At 52.0% G+C, this 21,077-nt stretch overlaps 1 protein-coding gene across 1 annotated transcript; it reads right to left on the bottom strand.

Moving 5' to 3' along the window:
* Positions 1-4,721: 4,721 nt before the first annotated feature.
* CRIP1 (cysteine rich protein 1) lies at positions 4,722-21,020 on the bottom strand. The gene is made up of 5 exons (XM_045026309.1): positions 20,861-21,020; positions 11,863-11,957; positions 9,800-9,857; positions 5,662-5,709; positions 4,722-5,058 (listed from the first exon to the last, which is right to left on the bottom strand). The coding sequence occupies exons 1-4, from the start codon at positions 20,898-20,900 to the stop codon at positions 5,669-5,671; spliced, it is 234 nt and encodes a 77-aa protein (XP_044882244.1). The 5' UTR covers positions 20,901-21,020; the 3' UTR covers positions 4,722-5,058; positions 5,662-5,668.
* Positions 21,021-21,077: the final 57 nt, after the last annotated feature.

Here is a 21,077-nt window from a genome sequence, read left to right as displayed (position 1 = left end):
GGGACTCTACCCAGCATTCCAATGGGCAGCGGGGACTGCGGGAACTGTGGGATAGCTTCCCACAGTGCACCGCTTCCAAAGTCGACGCTGGCCCCGTGAATGTGGACTCAGAAATTCGAATTAGTGTATCTAGTATGGATACACAAATTCGACTTCATAAGGTCGAATCCACAAATTCGAACTAAGTTGATTCGAAATAGTCTTGTAGTGTAGACAAGGCCTAAGTTAAATCGAACTAATCTGGTAGTGTAGACATACCCTTAGCCAAGTGCTTACCATTAGGCACTGTGAATGGTTTCATTGAAGTAAACTGAAGACTGCTCACAATGGGTAAAGTTGAATAAAAGTGTAAGCTTTTGCAGGATTGGGGCCCTTTTTTTTAAGCTCCCGTGGACACATTTTTTTTACCTGTTTTTGTAAAGTTTCTAGCACACATCTGGATGGACAAAAAACAATAAAACGATGTTAACAGTTACACTGCTCAGTACCCTTGGACAGAGAGTACTGCTGACGCACCAAAGGGGTAAAGGTCTGATAAAGGAGAGAAAGTCAGAGACAAGTAACCTCCCTGGATCTGATCTTACTCCCACTCCCACTTGAGCAGTGGTGGGCAACCTGCGGCTGCGGGCTGCATATGGCCCATCAGGGTAATCCGCTGGTGGGCCGCAAGACAGTTTGTTTACATGACCGTCCGCAGGCACGGCCGCCTGCAGCTCCCAGTGGCTGTGATTCTCCGTCCCCGGCAAATGGGAGCCACAGGCGGCCGTGCCTGCGGACAGTCAATATAAACAAACTGTCTCACGGCCCACCACCGAATTACCCTGATGGGCCGTGTGCAACCCGTGGGTCTCAGGTTGCCCAGCACTGCACTTGAGCGAAGTGCAGTTCCTCACTCATTTAAACAGGGCTTCCCAGGCAGAGTCAAGTCTGTGCTGGGAGCACGAAAGAAGCCAGGGTACATGTGCCTTCACTGTCATACTTTCTGCTTCAAGTGACTCCAGAAGACACAATATCAGCCTGTGACATAAAACCACCACCACCAGGCAATCCCTGCCTAGGTAAGGAAGTAGTTCTGCTCCTTTAAATCCCTTCATTTTCAGTGGCATCTGAATTAGCCTTAGTAGATGGAATACTAAGAGGTTATTTTGGGTCAGAAAATGTACAAATCTAAGTAATGTTGCAAAGCTCATTGAAATATTCAGAAGTACAGCACTAATGGCATATTGTAAAATTTTGATTAACATTAGGTCTGCTGCTCTGCTTCTGTGGAATACAGAATGCCTCTCTTGGAAACTTGTTCTTTTACCTATTGGTCCCTGTTCTGTTGCTAGTCAGGAGAGGTTTCCAGCCCATATCATCTTTCATTTCAAAGGCTTTTTGTTGGGAATTATAGTCAGTGATTAGCTAGTTTGTAATGCTTGGCAAAGCATCCTTGGGTAAGCAGGTTACTATAATTCTGCTGTGACATCATATTAATAGAGTTAATTCTATCAGCAGCATTTTCTGGGGGTTTTGAAGGGAGAACCCAGGTGCCGCTCTTTGCATAGCTCTCCTCATTTCTTTGCATATTGACTTTTATTCCCCTGTGAAGAAGCCATGTGTTCCTTTCTGGAGTGTTTAAACAAGGCTCCAATCATCACAACACGCTGGAGAAAAACAATCATTGAATGGCCCATTATGTTTGAAGAGAGGAACAGCTTCCTTCAGTTGGCAATATGCTTGCATGTTAGTAGTGGTGCAAAGAGTAGCAGGTGACTGCAGTCTGGCTGCACTTCCACGGTTCTGTCTTGTCTCTGTTGGACAGTCAGTGATGTGTTGGAAGGTGCTCACTGCGGCTTTCCCTTTTTACATTTCTGGCACCAAACTCCAGGGAGAGTGGGGTGCTGTCAGGTGCTGCTGGCAGATGTCTTGATTACGCTGCTTAAAGTCCTTTTGTTTAAGGCACAGATTCTCCAGCCCCCCACCCACCTCTGTGCATACCCACAGCCCTGAGCACATGCTAAATTGGGTTTAGCACAGGCTAAGCAGGATCCCCTTACAGACAATTCACTGTCACATTACTAGGCCACTTCTCCCTGACAATTGGGCCAGAGATTATTTGCACCTGCAGATCCATCCCAGTGGATTTCATTGAGCAGTCTTGTCTTGGGTGACCAGGGAACCAGTTAACAGGCACCTGACTCATGCAAAGTCCATGGCTTATTTGGTTAATACCATCCACTGTTAACTGAGGACCAAGCCCTGTTTTGCATTCATTACTGAGACCTGGCTGGATATTTTAAGTCCAATGTTTTCTAGATGAGAAGTTGGTTCAGCTTGAACCAGGAGCGGGTTTGGTATCAGCTATAGTGATTACAGTATTATTGGTATTTATTGTTATATGTAGTATGGTAGAGCAGGGATCAGGACCCCTCTGAGCTAGGTGCCGTACACACGTAAGAAAAAGACAGTCCCTTCCCCAAGGAGCTTGCAGCTGCCCTTTGAAGTAGGAGGTACCTTACCCCAAAAAGGGGTTTGTTTTAGTGTGTCTGGCAAGGCAAGGGTTAAGATGGGAATACCTTTAGTCCCATCTGTGTGTCAGAGTCTGTGTCTTGGCCTGGTGCTAGCTAGCTTGGCTTGGCAATTTCACCATCCCTGTGGGGGTCTTATCCGTGAAAGAGAACCCGCAGGATTGCAGGGCTACCCTGACAGCCAGCAGACAATGCCGGGCTGTCTGTGGCTCAGTGTGCCCAAGTGGGTGTTTCTTGGGGGCTCAGAGGGGAAATAGAGACAAAACATTCATTGGGAGTGGCCCATCACCTCCATTAGGTCACACCGGTGCCCCCTCAGGGCAGAGGGTCTCTTTCACTGGGTTACCCTTGGAAAGTGCTGGCACTAGCGGGGTTTCAGATCAGAGCTGGAGTCCTGTCGTCCTGGGCTGCTCTGCTGAGGGCCTTGTAGGAAACCACATTTATCTCATGTCATCTCTATGGCAGCTCCTAGATAGCTGCACTCCCTTTACTCCTGTGACATTGAAGCCTTAAGGGAGGAGACCAGAGCATTGGGGAAAGCAACAGCGCTTGCTCTGACTGGCCTAGCATCTGCTGTCCTGTGGCTGTGCAGGGGCTTTCCTCTGCTAGAGCAGCTGCCAAGCCTCGCTCAGTGAACCTGCTGCAGACAGCACAGAGGCACCATCTCACTGTGGGGAATTCCCCTCTGCTTCACGGCCACGCTCGACTAGCTCTGAGGCAGCAGCGCTGTGCGTCGCTACTCGACACAACTGTTCGGTTCTGACTTTCAACTGCTCTTGCTCCCACGGGTTCCGGAGCTGCTTGAAGAACTGTGGTCTGCCACATGTGAGATGAGCCATAGGATGGGACAGTGGCTAGAGAGAGCACCCTGGTACTTCTGAGGCCTGAGTGCAATTCCCTGCTCTGCCACAAGTTTCCAGGGGGCCTTGGGCACATCACTTACAGCCAGATTGCCAAAGGGGTGTCAGTACCTGGTGGGGTTCAAAAGCACTGAGGTGGGTCAGTGATCTAACCAGGCACCTAAATACTGTGCCCATTCCTGTCTCTGGGCCTCCATTCCCCAGCTGGGGCTCCCAGCACTTCCCTGCCTCTCAGATGGTTGTGAGAATAAATAGAGTGAAGCCTATGGGTGCTCAGACACTGTGGTGATACTAGCTGAGATAGAAAAGGCAGGGCTGGGGAACAAGGCTACCCTTACACAAATGGCTGTCTGACCTCGTTCTTGCCTGCCCTCCCTCTCTGGTTTTAGGATGCCTGTCGGGCACAAATGATGCCATCTGACTCCTTTAACCCCTCCGAGTCCTGCTTCAGGCCAGGAGATTGCCCCCATCTCTGCAACTGAGCTAGGAATGGGCTGTGACCAGGTCTATCAGCAGCCAGGCCCAGAGCTATGGGGGGGCAGAGGGGGCAGGCAAAGGGGATATTTGCCTCCCCAAATAATCTTCAAGGGGCCCCAGATTATTGTCAGAAAGGCTAAGCTATGTGCAGCATGTACAGGCTTCATCCTTTATAAATCCCAGCTAAAACAGGCCCAGTAGCCAAACGTTCCTTTTTTAACCTGGCCAGGACTTCAGAAAGGCTGTTTGTTTTTTAACTAGCAGCATCCAGGGACCTCAAGCCACCCCCTTGCCCCTGGCAGCAGTGAGACCCTAGAACTGGCCCCGTCAGCAGCCTCTACTACAGACCACAAAGTTTCGTTTGCTGTGCGGTGGGTCCTGGCAGGAGGGGGTGGGGTTGTGCTTGAGACTCCACAGGGAGTTACTGGGGGGCTGCTTCTCTGCCCCAAGGGCTGTCACGTGAGACGCTGCAGGTCTGTGTTTTCCTGGGTGTTGAGGCTATGGGAGGAATAGTGAGGCTGCCGGCTCTGATCATGCTTGGCTCTGGGATTGACTTTCATCAGACTCAGCCAATGCCATGTCTCTGCTCTCCCAGCCCCTGGCCAAGGCAGCTGCTTGGTAGAGGGCAAGAAGCTCCGATTCCGTGCTGCCCGCTGAAAGTGACATGGCTACTGGCCCTCAGGTAAGAATGCGCAGTGACTCCCTGGAGGAGCTCAAGACCTCAGCTGGCCCAGCAGACTGCAGCAGCACAAAGCTCCAAGTCTCATAGGGGCTTCGTCCAAAGACTGCTGAGGTCCTTTAAAGATCACAAGCGCTTCGTTATCTGATCCTTGGAGTCCCTCGGTCAGCAGAACACATTACTACAGTGAGGAAGCGGCTTTCATTCTGGCTTTATTAGTGGCTGCAAATACATATGCAGAATCCTGCCGCTAGAGGTTGGGTTTGAAAGCAGGGCTACATATTTAGCTGGAAGGGGATCTGGAAACTTCTTTTTTTCCACAAGGCTTTCAGTGATATTGGCCAACTCCCCCGTCCCCCGCACCACATCCTGATAGATACAGAGCAGAGACTCTCCCGTCACCGCCAGCTAAATTCCTCTAGGTAATTTATTACTTTTAATGTGCTAGTTAATTACATAGTGAATTAAAAAGGCATTTGTCATGGTGCTTGTGCTGTCCCCAGGCTCCACCGGGAATCCTCTCCATCCAGCCCTACAGACGGAGCAAAAGGAAACGCAGGTGAAAGGTCAGACAACAGGGCTGCAGCATAGCGCTTGCATGGAGGGCTCAGTGATGAATGGACACAGCTCTTGGGTAGATACCCAGGAAACAAAGCAGTGCCTGTGACAGCCCCCCATCTTTGACTCCAGGGACGAACTGGGGACGGCCAGAGTTAAGGTGCGAGTTAGAGAGCCAGGCTCTCTAGCTAGGGACTGTCACAGACTCATGTCCTCTGGGGATCAGGCACCAAGTGGAACACATAACACACGCTGATCAGTGGGTTGCAACTGAACAGAGGTGCCAGGGCATAAGGGGCAGCATTCAAAGCTGGCCAGAGCATGACTGGGGCTCTCAGACGTAGAACAAAGTGTGAATCTGGCTCTGCTCTTGGGTATGCTAGCTCTGGCTTACCAAGGCTGAGAGAAGGCACGTCACTCTAGCCACTTTCCTGTGGGGACAGGTTCTGAATCACATGAGCTGGAGGAAGGATGCCAGCCCCAGGGATGCAATGGGAATCCAGCTATGTTCTAGGAGACAAGGCCTAGGATGCTAGGGCTGGCGCAATGCAACATGACCATTAAGAGAAGCCTTTACCTGAGGTTTACTTGAATGTGTGACTCTCGGTACCGCCCCGGCCAAATCCTGCAAGAGAATCAGAATGGGATCATTACCACCTGAGGCATCAGAAGCAGGGAGCAGGAACCAGTGCCATGGCTGGGAGAGCCCTTGGGCTAGTGAGACCACTGCCTCTCCTGCTGACCCATATTCTCCCAGACCGTCTATAGCCGTCTGTCGTTCTTCTCTTACACTGATTGGCAGCTCTTTGGGGCAGGGGCTGCTGTTTTTGTGCAGTGCAGCGGGGCCCTGGTCCACGACAGGGCTCCAAGGCACTGTGGCAATACAAATAAGAGTGAGTGCAGTGAGAGACACATCTCCTGGTGCCCTGGAACAGCCACAGAGTGCAGAGACCAAACACAACATCCAAGCTGGGGGGAGAACAACGACCACAGCCTGAATATTCCCAGGGCCATGAGCCAAAGGCCCAGGAAACACCTCTGCCAGCCCACCCATGGCTTTAGAGGGGACTGAGACAGAGCCATCTACAATACGGCATTTCAAATGGAAACCACTCATACACTGGGGCCCAACTTCCCTCCAGATAGAGAGGGAAACACTAACTGGAGTACAGGGGAGCTGGAACAAGAGTCAGAGGCTTTAATAGCTGGGTCACTAGCTCAACGTGGCCCACGGTGAGCAGTGACCCAGTGCACTCAGGGCTGAGAGCTGGGCAGCAGCCTGTGTGAAGTGGGACAATGGGTCCTAGTCACTCAGTGGCACAGGAGTCCAGGTCACAAATGGAGGAGCACTAGCTAGCTGGCCCAGAGTTGTCAGCCTCAGTGGAAAGGGCGAGCAAGGAGCGCATGTGCTGTGGGCTCAACTCCCGTCTCAGCAGGAGCACACTGATGGGAGGCAGGCCCCGGGGAAGCCAGCACTGGAGCTGCTCCTGCCATGCCCGCCCTCCGCAGACACAGGGGATTTTAGCAGCAGCAAATTCATGTTCAAATTGCAGGGACTGGACTAGGAGACCTCTCAAGGTCCCATCCAGTCCTACACGTCTATATAAAAACAGTGCATAGTGTAAGGCCCCTCCCTACAGAATGCTGGAAGTGAACAGCCCCCTTGCAGGTAGCCCGAGTCCTGTCATGGTCTGTTAGAACTCCAGCCCTACAAGTGCTGATTAGACCCAGCCCACACAGCATTACAGGGGGCCTATGTGCAAGGAGCAGCGAGCGGCTTTTCCCTCCAGGGGACTGGCTCCAAAGAGCAGGAGAATCACAAGAGGAAAAGAGCTCAGCCCTATAGCCACAGAGTCCCTGCCTCAACAGCCCAGACAGCACTCAACCCCTGCATGGCTGTGAAAGGGACTGGGGTGTGAGCACACCTTACCCAGCCTTGTGGGGCTGCTCACAACAGCATCCCCAGAGCTTACTCCTGCTCCCCTCTCAGGGAGTCGCTGCCGAAAAGGACGCTGGGGAATGACCTGCCTGCCCCTTCCCCGCAGGCCTGCAGACCAGGAGAGGGAGCCATTCAAGGGCAGCCGATTGGCTGGCGCAAGGTGCGCTAGGAGCAGCCCTGACAGAGACACTGCCTCCCCGAGGTGCAGTTCCACCTTGCCCCCTGCAGGGCTGTGGTGGTAGCACCCCAAGACAAGAGCAGCAGGAGGAATCGAGGCTGATGCCTAAAGAGGCCAAGTGGCACAAAGGGTGTGGAATCCTCCTGGAAAGCTGGTTCCAGCTGTGAGTGCCAAGCATTGAAAACCAGGCCCAGGGGAACGGCTAGGACAGAACAGGGTGAGCATGGGGCTAGCAGCCCGGGAGGCAGCTGCTTATCCCTGGTGGGGAACATGCCTCTGTTATGGGGTTACTGGGTGATGGCTTCCCTCTGGGGAAGGGACTTGAGACCAGGGGACTGAGGGGAGGAAACCCCTGTTGTGTGTGGGAGGAATGTGGTCACCATGTGGGTTATCTTTCAATTTACCCTCCAAACCAGCTGTGTGGAGCAGTGTGCCACTCTACCCTTCTCTCTGCTGTCCCAGAGCTCAGGCTGCAGCCCAAGCCAGAATGTTTACACTGCAATTAAACAGCCCCTTAGCCTGTTTAATTTCAGCTGGCACAGGCCAGCCATGGGTGTCTGATTGCTGTGTAGGTGTACCCTCAGTGCTCTCCTTCCCTGCCACAATCCTACCCAGGCTGCATACTCAGGAATTAAGGAATCTGAACTGGTGTCATCAGGGTTCCAGCTACTGCTGTGCTAGCCCTGCCCTGGCAGCAGGACAGCAGCTCCTCTGAGCCCGCTGAGGTGCCTCGGGGGGATACAAGTGGGTCCCATCCTCCGGAGACTGAGGATGCTGCTGGAGGAACCCTTCGCCTAGCAGCAGGAGGGGGCAGGCTACAGTCACGTTTGACTCTAGTTCTCCCACCCAATGGCCTGGCGCAGCCTGGCATTTTACCCTTGTAGCTTCTAGAGATAAAGAGAAGGATTCCACGTTCCCGGCCAACCTACATGCTGACAAGCAACAGCTGCATAGCTCTGGCTGACCCATTGTCCAGCATAGCCCACTAGCTGCTGTTCAAGCTTAAGCCAATATCCTGCTGACTTGGAATGGCATGTAGACGACACTTCACATTACACCCCAGCAGCCACAGAATGGATGGCGGGGCAGAAATTCAAGTGGAATTCCACAGCCTCTAGCATTGGCGCCACATCAACAATCACATTCAGCAAATCACATTCCAAAGGAGTGTTTATTGAACCTGAAACCAAAGAGCTGGGGGGCCAGGGGTATTGGGGGGTGGCAGCAGGGAGGAGAGAATTCAGACCTGTAACTCAAAACTTCCTAAAGCTTGCTGAGTCAGTGTCTGGAGCCCCACAAGTTTTGAGATTCCTTCTCTTCAGCATTCTCCTCTCCTCAAAGCCTCTAAGAGGTTCTGGCAAATTGCACGGGCCTGAGAGTTTTCACACTCTTCAATCTATGACTACACAGCTGGGTCGGGCAGCGTGGGTGGCCTGTGAAAGCATGAATACACCTTCACACTAGACTACCTCACTACAGTGAAATGTTGCAAAGCACTTAAGTCAACTCATGCCATGTCCAGATGAGCAGGCCCATTTGTGCCGTCACTCACACTGGTACCATGCCCACCAGCTCTGGGGAGAGTCACACCTGTGCAACAGAGGACAAAACTGTGACCATAGAATCTGAAGACGGGGAGGATGAGATTACTTCCAAACACTCAGGGTACGTCTACACTACAGCAACAGTTACAGCACTACAGCTGTGCTGCTGGAGCACTGCAGTGTAGATTCTTCCTGCTATGACAGAAGGGGGGTTTCTGTCGACGCAGGCAATCCACCTCTCTGATTGGAGGTAGCTAGGTCAATGGGAGAATCCCTCTGTCGACCTAGCCACCTCTATATCATGGGTTAGGCTGACCTAACTACAGTGGTCTGGGCATGAAGCTAGATTGACCTAAATTATAGGTGTAGGTCAGGCCCCAGCATTGACCTAACTCTGCTCCTGCCGAAGTAAAAAGCAAAACTCCCATTGACTTCGGAGCTGGGCCAGCGCTGAGACCTTTTGAACATCCTACCCAGAGAGAAACCACAGTGCAGATCCAGAGGAGCACCTCTCCAGCCAACGTGACCGGAGACTGTGAGAGACAGAGCTTCTGCTCCAAAGGCCACAATTCAAGTTTGAGGCAGTGCCTACAAAGCAGTCAAGGGAAAGTTGCCCGGCCCCTGGAGAAAGGGGAAGGAGGCATGAGTGGACATCGAAGGGTGACTGCACGCAGGTGGATGTGTGCTGACAGCTGTATGAGTGGAGATTGTGAAGGGGAGGACAGGTGTAAAGTGTAATGGGTGTAGGTGTATTCAGGGGTGTGCACATGGCTCTAGCGGTTTGCCCCCGAGTTTAGGGACATATGGGGGAAGACAAGGGGACAAGGGGCTAAGGGGGAGTGGCTGTGGGGAGTGCATGGGGGGCTTGGGAGCTGGGAGTTCAGGCAGGAGTGGCTGTAGATGGACGCAGGGGTGTATGTGCATGGATCTGTGTGCTGGAAGGAACATGTGATCATGCTTCTGAGCAAGAATCCCAGGAGACAGACACCACCGGTGCCGGTACCCAATATCCAGCCAGGGAGAGGTGGGAAGCCCCAAGCATGGAGAAACTTACCTTTGGGTCCAAACAAGGCAGAGTAGCACGGCTGGTTGCAATAGGGCTTCCCATCATGCTGCAGAGAGAGAAGAGACTCCTCAGTGCCACATTACTCCGGGGAGTCTGAGACGAGCAGGGCCCAGGAACTGGGCATCAGAACAGGCACTGCTCAGTCACTGGGCCCACTCTTAACACTGAGAGTATGGAGCTAGATTAACAACTCCTGGGCCCTGCTCTCTTGTCCCAGCTGTGTCAGTGACCTCCCCAACTGCCTGCTCTTCCAGTCCTGGGCCCTGCCATGGTTCTGCCACTCACCCCGAGTGGAGTCCTGACCTCACTACAGCTTTGCTAAACTAAAGAAACAGCCACATGCCAGGAGAGCCAAGTGACAGCCTTTTCTAAGGTCCTCACGTTCCTCCTCACCTGAGACCTGCTCTGGACATAGGTCTCTGGATAAGGCTAGGGCACCCTGCGCCACCCAGCCCACAATCCTAGTGACTCTCTGCCCTGTTACACACAATGGGGAATTCCCTCAGTTAACTACAGGATTTCTCCAACTCACCAAATCCCCCCTGCAGGGGACCTGGACTGGCCACTGTCTCTGTCCTGTCAGGTTAGTTCAATTATTATGGCACCTCACTCACCGGGCCAGCCTGATGCTGGCAAACCAGCCTGCTCTCACACACAGCAAGCCCCCAGCTTGGAGCTGGCTAATGCAGAGTTCTTGCTACTTCGAGGCAGGGCCCCCGGTAGTCCCATATTCCATGGAATCAACCAAAGAACTCATACCTTGCTGCAGAATCTCAGCTTCCCTCTTTTAAAATTCAATTTCTGGCCCTCAAGTCTGAGACCTAAGTAACTGATGCAGCGATGGCTGCCTGCATCTGCATAGCGCTTGATCCAATAGCTCCAATAGCTGTGAACTCCCCGCTCGTCTCAGGCAGGGCACCATGCACCCTGTGATTCTGCAGCAGTGGAGCTTGCCATTGGCCCCAGGATGCCATGGAATGCAGCCCTCTTGCCCTGGCATTACTGTTTTGCTGCAGCCAGACCTCCTCTGGTCAGGTGCAACCTGCCTTTTGCTCTCCAAATTTCCCCACAATGAGGAGATGATTTTACTGTGCACAGCGCATACACTAGGACAGTGATCTCCAAACTTTTTTGATCGCGCACCCACATCAGTACAAAAATTTTGAGCACGCACCCCTGTCGCGCCGGCTCTACCACTTTTGCCAAAGAAAAAAAAAAAAAAAGCCGCTCGGACTCCCGCCCGAACTGATGAAGCAAAAAAAAAAAAAAAAAGTGCTCCTCCAGCTGCGCACCCCCCCCCCAAGGATCCTCTTGCGCACCCCACTTTGGAGACCATTGCACTAGGAGTCCAGCTTGCAGCCAAGGAGCAGGGAGAAGCCAGAAACATAGGCTGGTTAGCTAGGTGGCCTGGAGATCCCCCAGCAGTCCAGACCCAGGGCAATGAGCTGCTGAAGCTTACTATAAGCTCCCTGCTTCCAGGGGTGAAGGAAGGTCTGAGCCAGACAGACTGCAGGAACAGAGGCCAGGGAAACAGAGCCAGGCTGGCTGGAGAGTACAGTAAGAACCCCACCCTCAGAAATACCCAGCAACAATTTGTACCTCGCTGAGCCTGGGGGGAGGGATAGCTCAGTGGTTTGAGCATTGGCCTGCTAAACCCAGGGTTGTGAGTTCAGCCCTTGAGGGAGCCATTTGGGGATTGGCCCTGCTTTGAGCCGGGGGTTGGACTTGATGATCTCTTGAGGTCCCTTCCAACCCTAATAATATTACTATGAGTGTGAGGGGGATGGGAATGAGGGTACTGCATGGTGCGGGGATAAAGTCATGCTGCTGCAGAATTTTGGAGCTGGGGCTGTGAAATATGGGCCCCTTGTGCTGTGGAGTACCTGAGGATCAACTTTGCAATGGCAGCGTGCACTATGCTGCCACCCACAGGTGAGGGGTATAAAGAAGCAGCTGATTAAAGCTTCTTGACATATCTGTCCTACGCGTTGGAAGATGCAGCTAAGAGTTACAGTGACACAGAGCTGGTGGCCGGCCACCTCACCCCTTACCTCAGCATGGCCGCCTGAAGTCAGAGTCTTGTTGCATTTCTCACACTTCAAGCATGGTCGGTGCCAGTCTTTCCCCAGGGAGGTAACCTTCTCAGCTGTCAGAGTGCGGAAACAAAAGAGTACCATTCAGGAGCTGTGATGAGGCATATGCACCCAACACCGAGCAAGCAAGGGTTGGCGAGCTGCTGTGGGCCTTCATCCCCACCCCGCTACACCTGCACTCGCTGTCAGGTATCAGAGGGGCTTTTAACAAGGGATGAGAACAGCTCAGGAGCTGGCTGGCCAGCCCAGAAAAACAGCCCTTTGTGCCCAGCCCAGCCTCCCTGCAGAGACTGCTGGAGCCTTCCGGAGGATGGTATGGCTGGCACAGGACGACTGAGTTCATCATCTTCATGGCACCGCTTCTTTGCTTTACTACGTAAGGACTCTGGGGCTGCCTGTGCGGGCTGGGACAGGCCAGAGAGGTGTAAGGAAACTGTCACAGGGGGAGGATGCCATGGCAGAGGTGGGGAGCTGCTTCAGTAAACTCTGTGAACTTTTGCACTCTACACGCGTCTGTCCTGTTGTTTGTCCTGGACCCAAACAGTGTGGTCGCTGTAAGAGTTCTATACTTGGAAAAATGCCTTGTGTTCCCAATGATTAAATCCAAAAGCTACTGGGGCATCTCTCATTCCAGCTTTCAGTGGGGCTCACTCACTGTTTGACACTTGCTTGTCCTGGAGGGGGACTGACAGTTTTCAAATTCAGACACCTACACTGCACTTGCAAAATAAATGAAAATCCATGCAGCCCGTGCATGTGCATGTGCGGGCAGAAAAACAGGTAATAGCATGCAAAGTACTTGCTTTGCACACACAAAAGCATGGCTTGTACAAGCATTTCTCACATAGGCTCTGGTGTCTGATTCTAGGCAAATTATTGCCAGTCGGAAGATATGAACTCTGAAGCGCCTGCTGCATCATTACCTCCCCATTCCTTTCTGGAAGAGCCTATGTGTCTCCGTTTGACACAGATTCATTACTGTTCACATTAAAACTTGTTCAGATGTTGAGACTTGCAGAAGGAAAATGGCAATAGAGTCAAATTTAGGGAACACCAGAGTACAGCCAGCCCTCACCCAGCAAGGACTGCCCTCCTCTAGTCTAGTAGAAATTCTTCTGCACAAGTTGGCATCTGAACTTGAAAACCAGTGACTTCAATTAACACCGGTTACAATAATCCCTTAAATTCCAAGGTAACTTCCCCTTTTGGCACATGTGAAAACCTGTCTGACAATCATGGGGGGAGAGACACCTGGATCAACACTGGGAAGCAAAGTATTGCAAAACATCCTTTTTCCAACCCACAAATACAGGGAACCTCCTGCTGCCAGGGTGTTGGGGACACATTTCTCGCTAAAAGCCACAGCAAACAGTAGTGTGCTTGGAGACTGGCCTGGGTTCAGGCAACTGAAAATAGCCCCCGAGGCAGCTACAAAAGGAACAATGAGGTTACTCCCCAGGTCCGGAACAGGTTTACATTAAGAAGGAAAGAATACAGGATGGACTTTAACTACAGCACAAAGGATGTAATTTGCTAAAGAGGCTAGTGTGTTCTTTCTATTAGCAGCTGCACTCACGGATGTGTATTAAGTGATAACGCTGAGCTTTCCATAGGAACCCTTTCAGTGCCAAGACCTTCAAGTGGATTTTCCATGCCTGAAAAAGGCAGGGGCCTGAGCTCGGGGACAAAATTTCTTCCTATGGACCAATACCTCTCCACTCCGTGCTCGGCTGCTGCAGCAGAGTGCTGGGTGAGGAGTGCTGGTCTGCTAGGGCTTTGGCATTACAACTCTTTTTCTGGGTGGGCAGGGAGCCCGTGACTTGGGTGTGACCATTAACTCCAGGAGAGAAGTGATCACTAGAGAGGGGATCTCAAAATGCTCCTAGCAGGCAGGCCCCACATCACAGATACCAACATCATGGCGTGAAATAGCACCCTTGTTTGTAGCTCCAACAAGCGGGCCAGGGACTATCTGGGGAAGGGGGCATGAGCCCAAATCCCCTTTATGAAAAAGCCTTATAGAATTCAACAGGGAGGAAACCGACAGGGTTACACTGAAATTAAACACGGTTCTTTAGAAGTTGTTCTAAAAGGCTTCAGAATCTGACAAATTACAATAAGGCTTTTTACAGAAACCCCTTGGATCCGTCTTAGATAGTAACGTGGCCCCCACTACCGGAGAATCTGAGCACCTCAATCTTTACCGCATTTATCCTCACAACACGCCGGTGAGACCGAGCTACACTATCACCCCCATTGCACAGAGGGGAACTGAGGCACAGAGAAGTGAAGTGACTTCCCTAAGGTTACACGGGAAGCCTGTGGCAGAGCAAAAACTCGAACGCAGGTCTCTCCAGGCAGAGGACCACCCTGCCTCAGGAGGCGCACACTGCTATGGAATTCTATAGGCTGATTTTTAAAAGTTCTTTGGAAGGATGATTGCTCTGTTACATTTAATAGGGCTACGGGGTGGGGGGGGGACGCAACTTTTATTTATATTATTATTTATTATATTATAACCCAGAGGGGGCCACCTCTGTAGGTCAGGAGTGAGGCATGATGGGGTGGGGGGCAGCAATCTCTGCCGTGCCTGTTCTACATCTGAAAGAGATGCTGAGCCTTTCTTTTTATTCTAGGGTTTCTGGAAGGAATTCAGACTCCAGGAGTGTCACTTGGGCACCTTTCACCCCTATTGGAGGAATGTTTAGAGAAACTTATCACTGCCTAGGCACTATATTCCCAGAGACTGGGACTTCTCACTAGGAGAGCTTCCAGACTCTGGTGCTGCAATATCTCCCCATGCAGGTAGTGATTTAGTGCTGATGAAGTGATCTGTAAATACCATTCCATGACCACTATGGCCATCAGTCTTCACTGCACTCCTATGATCCTGCTCTCTCTCCTCTTTATGATCTGTCAAACATATCAACTGAAATCCCATCAAGGACCATTGAAGTAACTCATTGAATTAACAGCCAGGCCCTTCAGGTTCCAGCTTGGAGTGAAGAACTAGATGGTGTAAGTGAAATGTAGTTAAGTGGCAGCTAAATCTGAGCAAAAGACTCCATATACCAGCCATACAAGACCTCCAGTATGGGGACTCTTAGCTGAGAAATGCTGTATTTTTCTTTTTATTCCAAGACTGCTTATACAAGACCAGTGTTACTGCTGTGATCTTAGAAATAAGAGCTTACAACTGATTTTGGACTCTCCTTGGCCTTTGCATTAAACTCGGTCTTGTACAGCTGAGGTCATGTGACTAACTTCATGAAAAGAGCACTTCCTTGCTCAACAGACCCATTGCACTTACAAAGCTACATCTGCTTACTTCACTGCACAGTATCTTTCATTCCTGTTAGCCCTGCAGGGCTAGACCAGCTGTGCAAATGACAACTGGATTCTCTTCTGAGTTGATCAACTGAATTAATAATGATAGATTGAAGGTATATAGTGTTTATGCCCAGAGATGTGCAAACCAGAACAAAACCAACCTGTCTTTAGACTCGGGGGTTTTAGGTGTTGACAGTTCTATTAAAACCATTTTTTACTAGTAATCGTAGCAAATATTACCTGGAGTAAATAAGCTGCCATAGACGTGAAACTTCACAATGCCAATTTTAGTCACCATTTCAAGTAGAACTGTACTTTAAAGGGAGGTTTAAGCCTTGTTTACATTGAGGAAACTTACAAAAAATTCCCACTGGTGCTACTACCACTTTATTGGAATGGGTGTTAGCACCAATAGTGTAGACAAGGCTCTTGCCACCAGGACTGATTTTTACTCCCTTTTGGTTGAATCTATTGAAAGTAAGTAACTAAAATGTTGGTAAAAATGGATTCAGCTATCAGAATCTTGTCTATACCTGGATTCTTTAGTAAATTTCTCTAGTGTAGGCACTATCTTAAATGACAGGCAAATATGAATGGATAGGAAAACAGAGAAACAGTTAAGTCTCCATCACAGAGAGCTGGAATGTACAAACTCTGAAATTCTTGTGTTCTGAGCCATTCCCTGATTATTATTTTTCTGGCACAGTAGACAGAAAAGTACAACACACCCCACAAGCAAACCAGAAATATAAGAGAGAGAAAGAAAGAAAGAAAAAAAAACCAATATGTTCCCAGTCCACGTCTTACAGATTTATTCAATACATTTCAAAAATAAAAGTACTTATAGGGCCAGCATCCACTTCTAGCTCTCAGCAAAACACATCAGAGTTTTTATGCCAGGGACATGGGGAACCAAGAGATTGGGGAACTTCTGTATGTGATTTTAGTAGATGGAGTTAAATGACTGCAGCAAAGGTTATTGCCAGGACTAGCTACCCAAACCTCTTGAAATACACCCATGGCAGGAAGTGGGATCATGTAACCCAGTTAAGTACTCTGAGTCAGTACAGAAATCTGCGGCTTTTTGGAAATTCCTTCCAAATCAGGGTGTGGTCATCCATCTGCTCCTTACTAGGGGCTGGATCCAACTCCCAGGGAAGTCAGATCAGGCCCAAAGTCTGTTCAAGGCATATAGTGATAGTTTTTAGAAAAGCAAGCCTTGCAGATACATGTCTCCTCTGCATTGTAGCCTTATTACAATAAGACATTCACGATTACGTGGTGCCCTCTGTTATGCCCAGGTAGTCGTGACTGTGATCAAAGGCAGAATTTGCTGTTCAGAATCAAACTAATTTGCCTTGTAAAGTTTTTAGGAACCACTTTAACTGATCCTGGTGTTGAACTCTGGACTGGAGCATCCAGAGTCTCTGGGTGGCTCACTCCCTGCCCATCCAGTCTGTCCACCTTAAGCAAACATCTATGATGAAGCTGAGAATGGTCCTGTTGGAACAAAGGACCAAAATATTAGCTTGGAGGGAAGTGTAACATGGCAGTAAGCCAGCACCTCTGAACCATGCCTCTAGTGATTTGCTTCAGTGCCCATCAAATGGCTTGGAGACAATCAAAGCACTGAGGCTCCATGTTAACCTATTCTGTTCAGTGGGGCAGACATCCTGAGAGGAAAGGGCCTTGGTACAATGACTTACAAGACGTTCCAGCACAGAAGAAAACAAAGAGGGAGTAAGTTGCAGTGGGGGAGGTCTAGGTTGGATATTAGAAAACACTATTTCACTAGGAGGGTGGTGAAGCACTGGAATGGGTTACCTAGGGAGGTGGTGGAATCTTCATCCTTGGAGGTTTTTAAGGCCTGGCTTGACAAAGCCCTGGCTGGGATGATTTAGTTGATGTTGGTCCAGCTTTGAGCAGGGAGTTGGACTAGATGACCTCCTGAGGTCTCTTCCAACCCTAATCTTCTATGATTCTAAGTTGCAGAAGGATCTCCCAGAGCAGTTTTTCAGAGGTGTTCATTTGCATACACAACATATTGTTGCAAGTTCTCATATGTACGTTTGGTGACTTCTGAAAGACCTGGCCTCTGATTCATGGTCACCCTTTGTGACTGGCAAGTTGTGCAAACCATCACCGTTCATCCTTAGGAGCAGAGCGAATAATTGAGGTTTTTGGTCTGCTGGCCAAATTGAAAAATTCACTTTATTTCTAACTGAAACGGATTTCTTTTTTGGTTTCTCACAAACAAAAAAGCTCCTAAAATTGTGTTTGGGTCAAATGAACTGTTTTGAAGATGATGATTCAAAACAAAATATCCAAATTTGCAAAACCGTATGGACAATTCCAAAAGTTGTTTTCAAGGTTTTTTCAGCCGAAACTATTTGCTGAATTTGACCTGAAGTCACAAATAGTTTCAGTGCCCTGAAAAATGCATTTTTCAGGGAATTCCCTGTCAGCTGAAAAACATTCACCCAGATTTACTTGGTAGAGCTCTGTGCTCACCTTGAACTGGTGTAAATGACCACACAAAGCACAGGGACTGATGAATTGAGCCCCTGATATAAAAGATCTAAAACCAGAGTATTAGTTGTTTTACATGTTTGCCTCTGGAACCAAATGGCCACCGACAGTACTAGCTACTGCCAGAAGAATCCTCTTTAGACGTTAGACAGAAGATACACAATGGACACAGCTTAGATGGAAACATCTCAGAATCAAAAACAGATTCAGTGTCTAATACTAAAATATAGCCCATCCCCCAGCCCTCCCTTGATGATGGGCAGCTATACGAGAACATAGTATTTTCACTGGCTTTGGATATTATCTCTCAACAGACTTCAAAAACTGTATCAGCCTGTGGACTCAGAATCCAGTGGGACAGTATAAAAGCACTACAATGAAACGGTTTTAAAACTACAATGGAAACTCCCCCCATCTTATGCGCTTTGTTATTTCTCATTACTTAACCAGGAAATCTTTGGTTTTCTAGGACTATCGATTGTACCAGTGGTTCTCAACCTGTGTCTGGCTTGCAGCCCAATGAGCACACAGCTGCGATCCATGTAACATCCTCAGGGCCATACAGGTAGTAAAAATATAACATATAGTGGGCTGCATATGCAGCCTACACTGGTAAATAGGTTGAAAACCACTGGTTTATACAAATGGACTGCCAGATCCTCCAGACATTACTAGAGATCTGAAGGCCTAAGGGGCCTAAGGGGCATGGGCTATCTGGGGGGGGGGGGGTGTTAATTACAAAGACCTTTTTAATTAATGATAATAAAAGAACTTGTTAGGTTTTGAGAGCACTTCCTCGCTTGTAAAGCATACAGCTGTCTGCAATAGTTTGCTGCTGTTCAAGTCTCCTTACTCATAGCTGGGAGGCATGCAAGAGAACCATAAATCAGAGCATCTTCCTAAGGCTGCAGGGAGGCCCAGGGAGAGGAACCCTGCTCGGACGACTCCTCCTGCCATGGCTCTGCACAGCCTCCGTGCCAGTCAGCTTTCCCCAGCCCTGCCGGCTCAGAGCCCCTGCACAAGGGGAGAGGGGGCAGCGCTTGCCCTTGATGTTAACAGGAATCTGTGCAGCCTACACATCCCAGCTCAACCCGCAAGGACCAGCACTAATGCCAGTCTGCTGGAGCCCTGCAAACCCAGCTCCTTCCAGGCTGCACGGGACCCCCGAGCTGTGCAGGCAGATGGTGGGGGGAGGGATTTTGAGCCCTTCTCACAGAAACCGTGGGGTTCTCAGACAGCTTGTCCCAGAACACTGATCTCCTCCCACATTGCTGGGCAGGGGGCAGTGATGACAACAGTGCTGGGCACAAACCAAACACCAGCTGTAGCCAGAGCCGGCTCTAGGCACCAGCAAACCAAGCACGTGCTTGGGGCAGCACATTTTCAGGGGCGGCATTCTGGCCATCTTTCCCCCCCCGCTCCCAATTCAGGCGGCAAAAGCCTAGAGCTGGTCCTGGCAGCAGCGCGTGGTGGCTCCCTGGGGCCGCTGAGGCTCACGCCATGGGGAGCAGTGCCGCACCTTGTGGCTGGGCTGGGCAGACTCCAAGTAGGCTGGGAGCCACCCCACGGGGCACACAGAGCGGCCTGCAGGTGCCGCAGGGCGGCTGCCCCCCAGCACCGCAGCCGGGGCTGGGCGAAATGTCCCGAGTCACCCAGGGACTGCAGCAGGGTGGCCAGGAGCAGCAGCAGCAGCAGGACCATAGAGGGAGGGGCGCTGCCGTGTGGGGCCTGCGTCCCACTCTCCGGGGCTCCGCTCCCTCTGGGGCTACCCTGCCCCGGCTCCTCAGCCCCTGCCAGGGTGGTCCCCCAGCTCTGCCCTCCCGGGTCCCGGCCGATCCTGGAGGTGGGAGCCCTGGCTGGAAGGACCCTGGGCTGAGGTGCGGCCCGGGAGCCCCGCTGCTTACCTGACCCTGCCAGCACCGGACCGACTGGAGGCGAGGGGGGAGCGGGCAGAGTCAGCACTGGTGGGGGGAGCTCAGAGCTAGGGTGGCAGCGGGTGCGGGTGCAGTGGGAGGGGAGATCCCAGGGCTGGGCAGCAGGGAGTGCGGGGGGAAAGAGAGCCCAGGGCTGGGGTGGGGAAGGGCACTGGGGGGGGGGGAAGAGCCCAGGGCTGGGGTGGGGGGCAGCCAAAATTTTTTTTGCTTGGGGCAGCAAAAAACCTAGAGCCTGCCCTGGCTGTAGCAGCAGCATGTAGCTAGCGCAGCCTGGATCCCAGCCCGGGCAATGGCTGCCCCTGCCCCACCCACCAGTGCTGCTGCCAGGACACTGGGCTGTGCCTCAGTGGGGAGCTGGGTGCCAGGGAGCCTGTATAGACAAGGGGGGCAGGAGGCAGGGCACCCCATTTAGAAGCTGTGTTCAGGGTCAGGCAGGTGGGCTGTACCCCTGCAGAGGGCTAGGAAGCTGGGTGTAGGAGCAGAGGGTTGGGCAAGGTCTCTAGCCGCCCCTGCAGAGCTCTGGTGCTACGGAGCCCATACAGAAAGGGGCTGCAGCAGGCAGGGCACCCCATGGGGCGGGCAGCCACAGTGTCCCTGGCACCCCCAGCAGGGAGCTGGGTGCCAGGCACCCCATGGAGAAGGTGGGGCAGGGACAGGCAGGGAGCCTGGCAGCCCGAGCAGGGAGCTAGGTGCTGGGCACCCCTTGGGGAAGGCAGGGCAGGGTGCCTGGCAGCCCCAGCAAGGAGCTGGGTGCCGGGCACCCCTTGGGGAAGGTGGTGCAGGGGCAGGCAGGGTGCCTGGCAGCCCCAGCAGGTAGCTGGGTGCCAGGCACCCCTCAGGGAAGACAGGGCAGAGGCAGGCAGGCAGGGAGCTAGGTGCTGGGCACCCCTTGGGGAAGGCAGGGCAGGGTGCCTGGCAGCCCCAGCAAGGAGCTGGGTGCCGGGCACTCCTTGGGGAAGGTGGGGCAGGGACAGGCAGGGAGCCTGGCAGCCCGAGCAGGGAGCTAGGTGCTGGGCACCCCTTGGGGAAGGCAGGGCGCCTGGCAGCCCCAGCAAGGAGCTGGGTGCCGGGCACCCCTTGGGGAAGGCGGGGCAGGGGCAGGCAGGGTGCCTGGCAGCCCCGGCAAGGAGCTGGGTGCCAGGAGCGGGGGGCGGCGCCCTTACCGAAGTAGACCTCCTTCTGGCAACGGGGGCACTTGGGCATGGTGGTAGCTCCGCGCGGGCTGGGCTCTGCGCTGGCTGCTGCTGCTGCTGGAGTCGCTCTGCTGCTCGGTGCGGCTCGCGCCTACAGGGTCACCCCGCGGCCCCGCCCGTGAAGCCCCGCCCCCCAGCTGTGCTCCCGGCTCGCGGGAACCCTGGCGCGGGGGCAAGGGAGGGGAGA

Source organism: Mauremys mutica, chromosome 8 (assembly GCF_020497125.1).
Source record: "Mauremys mutica isolate MM-2020 ecotype Southern chromosome 8, ASM2049712v1, whole genome shotgun sequence".
NCBI lineage: Eukaryota > Metazoa > Chordata > Testudines > Geoemydidae > Mauremys > Mauremys mutica.
This window is presented reverse-complemented; position numbering and strand designations above follow the sequence as displayed.

Excerpts from the sequence above, each read along its gene's own strand:
- CRIP1 (XM_045026309.1), bottom strand. The coding sequence starts at position 20,900 with ATGCCCAAGTGCCCCCGTTGCCAGAAGGAGGTCTACTTCG. Across the intron at positions 11,958-20,860 it reads CCAGAAGGAGGTCTACTTCG|CTGAGAAGGTTACCTCCCTG; the intron begins GTAAGGGCGCCG and ends GCACTCTGACAG. Across the intron at positions 9,858-11,862 it reads CTTCAGGCGGCCATGCTGAG|CATGATGGGAAGCCCTATTG; the intron begins GTAAGGGGTGAG and ends CTCTCTCTGCAG.